The sequence below is a fragment of the Mizuhopecten yessoensis genome, unplaced genomic scaffold (genome assembly GCF_002113885.1).
Source record: "Mizuhopecten yessoensis strain PY_sf001 unplaced genomic scaffold, ASM211388v2 scaffold8583, whole genome shotgun sequence".
NCBI lineage: Eukaryota > Metazoa > Mollusca > Bivalvia > Pectinida > Pectinidae > Mizuhopecten > Mizuhopecten yessoensis.
Window position 1 is genome coordinate 4,609 of NW_018407620.1, and position 8,477 is coordinate 13,085.

Genomic DNA, 8,477 nt, shown 5'->3' on the forward strand with positions numbered 1-8,477 from the left:
CTATAACGTTATAGATAATATGAATGTCCAGTGTTTATAACGTTATAGATAATATGAATGTCCAGTGTCTATAACGTCATAGACAATATGAATGTTCAGTGTCTAATACGTTACAGATAATATAAATGTTCAGTGTCTATAACGTCATCGATAGTATAAATATCCAGTGTCTATAACGTCATAGATAGTATAAATGTCCAGGGTCTATAACGTCATTGATAGTGTGAATGTCCAGTCTATAACGTTATAGATAATATGAATGTCCGGTGTCTATAACGTTAAAAATACTATCAATGTCCAGTGTCTATAACGTTATAGATGATAGGAATGTCCAGTGTCTATTACGTCATTAACCGTATAAATGTCCAGTGTCTATAACGTTATAGATAATATAAATGTCCGGTGTCTATAACGTTATAGATAATATGAATGTCCGGTGTCTATAACGTTAAAAATACTATCAATGTCCAGTGTCTATAACGTTATAGATGATAGGAATGTCCAGTGTCTATTACGTCATTAACCGTATAAATGTCCAGTGTCTATAACGTTATAGATAATATGAGTGTCCAGTGTCTATAACGTCATAGATAATATGCATGTCCAGTGTCTATAACGTTATAGATAATATGAATGTCCGGTGTCTATAACGTTAAAAATACTATCAATGTCCAGTGTCTATAACGTTATAGATGATAGGAATGTCCAGTGTCTATTACGTCATTAACCGTATAAATGTCCAGTGTCTATAACGTTATAGATAATATGAATGTCCAGTGTCTATAACGTCAAAGATAATATGAATGTCCAGTGTCTATAACGTCATAGATAATATAAATACCCAGTGTCTATAACGTCATAGATAGTATAAATGTCCAGTGTCTATAACGTCATTGATAGTGTGAATATCCAGTGTCTATTACGTCATTGATACTGTAAATGTCCAGTGTCTATAACGTCATTGATAGTGTGAATGTCCAGTCTATAACGTTATAGATAATATGAATGTCCAGTGTCTATAACGTTATAGATAATATAAATGTCCGGTGTCTATAACGTTATAGATAATATGAATGTTCAGTGTCTATAACGTTATAAATAATATAAATGTCCAGTGTCTATAACATTATAGATAATATGAATGTCCAGTGTCTATAACGTGGCTGGATTAATGTACACTTGTTTGAGCTTTAATTTCAATTTTCACTTCTAGAGCCATTGATTTTTTTCTTCGGTAAGAAAACTAGCCTTACTATTAATTCAGTTCTTTTATAATTCTCCCCTTCCGCTTCTGTACGTAAACTAAACACCTTCATACTCATGAAGATAACATTTAAATTGGTCTTTTGTGGACGTTAATGCCGAAAATAAACTGTATGTTTTTAAACCTGATAAGATAAAATTTAAATATTTTCACTTGTAGCTAAATTCCTAATGTGAAACATTTTTACCTGTGGTATTAAGTTACCTTTATTTTTATGGGATGTGTGTACGATCACCTGTAAATAAAACATCTACCTTATACAACGCCAGGTAAGGCGTTCAATACACATCACGTGCTTTTGAAAAGTGCTCACACAATGGAAAGGGATATACGGAATGTTTGGCTAGCACCTCCGGCAGAGCGGCCGTGTTTACTTTGGCGCCTACCAGTAACTTCTACACTCCGAGTTTGGAGAGGACTGTTGATTAAAGACTTGCAATTTAACGATTTCTACTCATGTCAACCAACTTATGTATTATGCAGGGTATACCTTCCGAAGTTGCACCTATGTAAGATTGTCTGCACACCAACATATATATAAACTGAATATCTATATATACTAAGAAACTACCAAGAATTAATAAGAAACTCTGTCTATACCTGTATATACGTGACTAGATCCTTGTGTGTATATATACATTTTCTACCTGGACTACTGCTACTAGCGTGATTGACACACGTAAAATAATGCAAAGACACCTGAGCATTCTTCACGGGTCAGGCAGCTCTAAAAGCTCCCCGTTATCGACACTATGGACATGTCTAGTTGTCTCTTACACATCCGATTGGAAGATCAAATTTGATAGTTCTATGGAGATAACTGTGCTACCCATTAAAGTTTAAATGGGTGGAAATAATATCAATTATGTATTCGTCTGCTGCCATTCGGACCATGAGAGGGATTTCTGAGACACTTCCATTTCAGTTTTGACTAATTCACAGAGCTGGTTGCAGTGTTTATATATGTACAGAAACCAATTTGACTTTCGACTAAATTGACATTCATATCAAATGTGACCAGCTTGTGGGAGGAATGTTTGTATTTACAAGCGTGTGTGAGCTTTACAAGCAAGCACCTTAACTACAGGGGATTATCAGAAAATACAGGATTACTGTTCGACATATCCATACGAGGTCTTTTAAAATCCACTTGCTTTGTCATATTTAAAACGGATTTAAAGACTACGGTATTCAGTTGTACACACCCCGGCAGTCTTACATCGGCCTATGAAAGCTATGGACGAATTAAGCTACACTCTAGTGTAAGTTGTGGAAGTACACAGGCCTCGAAGGGAGTAGATATATGTCATGCTATTATTTCTTTATGTATGGATCATATGTGGACAAATCTGGATATTTAAACGACAAAACAAGCATATAAGCAGACATAAAACTATACTGGAATTCGAAATTGATTTGCTATGTCAATTTCACCGCTAGTCATAGAAATAGATTATATTTTCTCTCCTGGAAGGTTTTCGACGCTTCCCTGGTTGTTTAAACAGTAAAGTCGACGGATAAACTGCGCTGTACTTCAGGTTGTCGATTTAATGATCGTTGAAACTTATTGTTGGCTAGATTGGTGTTTACCGAATAGTGAAATCAACGGACAATCACATCAACCGGAACTGGATGTAAATACCGTGAACTATTCACCACTACCATCGAAGTGAAAGTATTTTCTAATTTTGGTTTTTATTGACTTTCATTGGATGTTTAAATTTCCGGATCTTTCTATACACCTGTTTGATTGAACAAGGTAAGGCTCCATGTCATTCATACCTGTAAATTGGACAGGTGTGATGTTTGTGTGTCCAAAGTCGTCAATGCACGAAGACGTTTGTTCATGTTGAGGCAATATTTCTATTCGTGTTTAGAAATCCCAGGTACAAAGCCATGTGTACTGGTACAGAATTGATCAACAATGGTATTTAATATGTTTGACTGATTGTTTGTAGCAAGGCGTACTTGTCTATACTATTCAATATACATGTGAATAATACTATTTTATTGGACGAATGACAACTTCTACCATTATGAGATCAAAACAGACCTCCGGTACGTCCATAGGGAGACCAATTCACACCACAAGAAGCCAGTATAACGGTGGAGTCATATATCCACAATGGATGCGCTCACTGGAAGAAAAATACCAAAGGATTCACATGAAAATAGCTCGCAGCACGACTGCTATGTCAAATATCTACAATTCATCTTTAGGACGTAATAGTATTCAGGAGAAAACTTTGCCCAAAGCTTCACTTGCAAAACCAAGGGAAAGCTCCCCTGGCAGATTTAGTACAACACAACTGCAATATCGAAGAGTTGCTTCGTCTCTAGAACGAGGAGTAAGCAGAACAAGGACTTCGGTGACTGATGTCGTGACAGGTGGAACTCAGGACAATTCACAAAAACAGGGCGTCGGGTTTGCTCCAGCAAAACAGGAAGACTTAGAATTCGCCAATGTAAATGAGATTGACATTGATAAAACTGACGTGAAATTTAACGATGATGTGATTGATTTGTGTGATGATATTGATAAGGAAGAGTGTGATTCAAACAGTTCACGTGTAGACTGCGACGAAGACAACATCGGGTATGTGTTAGGTTTAGGGCACGTGGTAAGTGTGTCTTCCGATGAAGATGAGGATGAAATTGAAAAGGATACGAACGATGTAAAACATTTCGAGGAAGAACAGGTTTTTAACTCTAAAGAAAGTACGTTATTGATCGACCAAGATTGTTCATCGAAGGAAAAAAACCTAGATTACAGGTCCAGGTCGAGCTTACGGGACACTAATAAAGTATCACCAGTGAAAGGTGAACCAAGGAAGCACTTTATCACCCAGCTTGGCAAACATTATCAGAACAAGTCCGAACAGTTTATCAGAAGGGAACAAATCCCTCAAACATCGACAAGTCGCCGAAGTATTCAGACACATAAAACAAGTAAATCATGCCCTACAACAATGGAACACGTACAGGCTGCTCCTCAGCCTCAGACAGATAGGGGAACGCACGTCAGACGCAAAAGCTTTAAGAAATCGTATAAGGGTCAGAGAAACTCAAATATGTTTTCCCGAATGTCAATGGAAGCGCAACATGCAAGGACAGAGATTCTAAAAGAAAAGAAACCTTCGAAAAAGCACCAGCAACAACAACAAAAACGAAATAGTACAAGCCAGAATTTATCTGGATGTGACGGGGGGTCGTCGAGTAGTAAGGAGGCAGATAGCGAAAAACAAGCTGAAGTTGTTGTGCAGAATAACGAAAGAAAAACAGCACAAGATAAGGCTGTGGATAGATTGTATAACGGTGAGGATTATAACAAAATGTTCACAGACATGAATGTAATACCGGACTATGAGCAGGCTTACAGTGATTCTGATATCTCGGTTGGTAACAGGAAGCACGCTTTTACTGTGTTGGCCAATAGAACAAAATTACCGAATATTGCCGATGGGAAATATGTGACTCTGCAGCATCTGAAAACTCTACAGTATACACTTCCTGGTATTGGAAGGTACAGTGTTGCTCCAAAACGTGAGACTACCTTCGAAATTACTCCGCCTGGATTTGATATCAGGTACAAAGACATGATGGTGCTAGAAGAACGCGAATCGGAAACGCCTCCGCCAGATATTCGAAATAGGGCGGTGCAAAAATGTCAGGAATGGCTGGCCAGACACACGCCAAGGTAGTTTGTTGTAATAATGAATACATGATAATTGTTGGACGTTTTACTGAAACACTGTGAGAATGTTGGAGACGTGATGCGAATGTAAAATATATAGTTCATTTGATTGAAATCGGAAGGAATAGTATTTAACCCAATGGAAATTGTCTTCGATATCCCGCGTTGATTTTAAATAAAGTGGCCAGCCTCCCTTATAACTGTGATACGTGTACAATAACTATTCTGTAATACGTTATATAAAGGTTTCAGCCACGAAAACTGTGATAGCACCAGGATAATATGCCTAGTGATTAGTCTATTGAACTGTACACAAAATACTGTAAGTCGCCTAAATTTCGCAAATACATATTTTCGTATTTTTTCGATTTTGTTTCAAACATTGCAGCGATTGAAATTCTGGAACGAAATTGACAAATACAACCTTTTATTCAAAACAATCATAGTATTTGGGGATCAATTAATTTGCGATAGATTCTGCGTATGAAGTTTATCAAAAATATGTATGCGCGAAACAAGAGTGTTTTACAGTAGTTATTGTACAGATGTACAACTCGATCCTTTGCAGCAGATTTCATTGAATCTTTGCAAAAATCGATGTTTTATCATTGAAATCAACACTGATTTGTTTTACATGTATCTATCAATTAGTTAGATTGTTTATTCTATATATGTATACTCCATCTTGGCTGTTCAGACCTTGATTAGCTTGACAGGAACTTGTTCTCAAATTTTCATTCGATTTTTGTTAAATATATTGAATTCAAAAATTATAAATTGATAAATAAACAAATTCGTTTATACAGATTAAAAGTGATCAGCCACTTGCTGATAATAAAGAAATATTGTTCATTTTCAGAAAAAAATAAAAGCCCACTGTTCTACATTTATCTCGTTATGCTTACCGGGTTTTGAAAAAAACAGGATCTTAAACGTTAATTAAACATTAACTTTAGTATTGAATATTATTACGTGCAAAAGAAGTGCAATTTGATTTCGATTCAATTTTCAATAGGTTTGATTATATGATCGTTTAAAACAATTATTAGAAACTAACTGCCATAATATTTCGTTTAAGACACAGTGGACGTGTCCTGTTTTCACATCAGATGAAATTTTCGTTTTGTATTATAATTTATGTATTGTCACGTCAGCCAAAAGACCATAGAACGAAAATCGAATTTGTTATTTCCTCGTTGTATAAATGTTGAACGTTTCACATGTTGCGTCTGCGAAAATTGAGTAAGTGTTAGATTTGTTATTGTATTTAGTAAATGTGGCCCAAAATATAATATGTAAACAACATTACTATTTGTTTTGGTGATATTTTCAAAGTGTTTGATGAAAAGAACTAATGATTTGCACTGAGTAGCTTCCGTCGACTCAACTCTTTCTTTAGTGTTCTTCTAACATACATATATATATCAGATAAGGATATATTTTCTATTATATATATATATATATATATATATATATATATGTGTATATTAGATACGGAGATCACCTCCATCATATAATATGTATATCAGAAACCGAGATCTCTTCTATTATATATATCAGAAACCGAGATATCTTCTATTATGTATATCAGAAACCGAGATCTCTTCTATTATGTATATTAGAAACCGAGATATCTTCTATTATGTATATCAGAAACCGAGATCTCTTCTTTTATGTATATCAGAAACCGAGATATCTTCTATTATATATATCAGAAACCGAGATCTCTTCTATTATGTATATCAGAAACCGAGATCTCTTCTATTATATATAATCTGCGATAGAATCATGATCAATCGTGTTAAGCTCCTCCCATCGCACTTAAGCCACGCCCCGTTTCTAACCAAAACAATATGGCGTCAAGCTCGCCTCTTTGCGAAATCCCGCTGATAAGGCTAGCAGACAACAGAACAGAAACGACCGATAAAATGTATTTGTTGAATGAATAAAATAGTAAAAAAAAGAAACATTCCTTATTCTTACCTCCATTTATGAAACATTTCACACGTGTAGTATGAATTTACACAAAACTCTTCACAAATCTATACAAATAATCACCGATTCTGTCGATCAGCACAGATTGGTATGCATACTGACATGGAAATGTAAGAAATTGGTCAATATTAATCCAAATGTGTCGTATAAACTTTGGTATAAGGACATTCACAGACATACAGATTGAGCGCTCGCCAGTATGGGCTGGGCCAAATGACCGACTCTCCGATTGGTCCGTCCGTTGCAGAATGACACGTCGCCAGTTCAGTACTTACAATGTTTCTAAACATATAAGCGTAGTATATTTGTTAAGGTGAATTCGTGTCTATACTGGCGATAAGGAAATGAAATTTGGTTTAAACTCTCGATCTATCGGTCTCGAGTTCAAACCAAATTGCATGTTCAAATCGCCAGTATAGCCACTCAAAATAACGTACTATCCCCTAATTAGATACGGAGATCTCTCTATGATATACATCAGATACGGAGAACTCTTGTATTATATATATATCAGATACGGAGATCTTCTATATTATATATATAAGATACGGATATATCTTCCATTATATATATATCAGATACGGAGATATCTTCTATTATATATACATCAGATACCGAGATCTGTTCTATTTTAAAAAACAGATAATGAGATCTCTTCTATTTTATACATCAGATACGGATATCTCTTCTTTTAAATATATCAGATACGGAGATCTTCTATATTATATACATTGGAAACGAAGAGCTCTTCTATTATATATATATGATACGGAGATATATTCTTTTATATATATCATATACAGAGATCTCCTCTATTATATACATTAGATTAATAGAATCTTTCACCCCCTTGGGAGTGAGACAGGGGGATCTCAACCCGAGGGGTAAGATTCTTAAGTTGCCTAACACGAGGCTTGCCAAGTGTTTGACAGCTTAAGGATCTTACCCCGAGGGTTGAGATCCCCTGTCTCACTCCCAAGTGGGTGAATTATTATTTTTCTCTTACCCTGTTTACCCTCTTATCTATCTAATATTGCCGTTCGACAATGCAAGACGATGCTGATATGATGCGATTGAATTGTCGACATGACGTCATGGTATTGTTACCGTGACGTCATGGTATTGTTGCTATTACGTCATACAATTGTTGAGAACGTGCAAAGAGCACGTGTAGCTTGTCTCAACCCTAGGGTGAGATATATAGAATCATTCACCCCCTTGGGGGTGAGATAGGGGAATCTCAACCCGAGGGGGAGGATTCTTAAGTTGCCAAACACGAGGCTTTGCCGAGTGTTTGCCAACTGAAGAATCTTTTCCCGAGGGTTTAGATTCCTCTATCTTACCCATAAGGGGGTGAATGATTCTTTTTCTCTTACCCTGTTCTTCCAATGTGTATCATATACACAATGTAATGACAACGTTACATGCTAAATTCAGGGTTGACGTGTCGTTGATGGATTGTTGACGTGACGTCATTGTATTGTTGAAGTGACGTCACACCATTGTTATGAATAGGGGAATCCC

The 8,477-nt window shown here is 36.0% G+C and overlaps 1 protein-coding gene across 1 annotated transcript; it reads left to right on the top strand.

Moving 5' to 3' along the window:
- Positions 1 to 1,599: 1,599 nt before the first annotated feature.
- On the top strand, positions 1,600 to 6,359 carry LOC110456256. The gene has a single exon (XM_021506869.1). It carries the CDS (start codon positions 3,283 to 3,285, stop codon positions 4,963 to 4,965), a length of 1,683 nt encoding a protein of 560 aa, XP_021362544.1. The 5' UTR covers positions 1,600 to 3,282; the 3' UTR covers positions 4,966 to 6,359.
- The last annotated feature ends 2,118 nt before the right edge of the window (positions 6,360 to 8,477 follow it).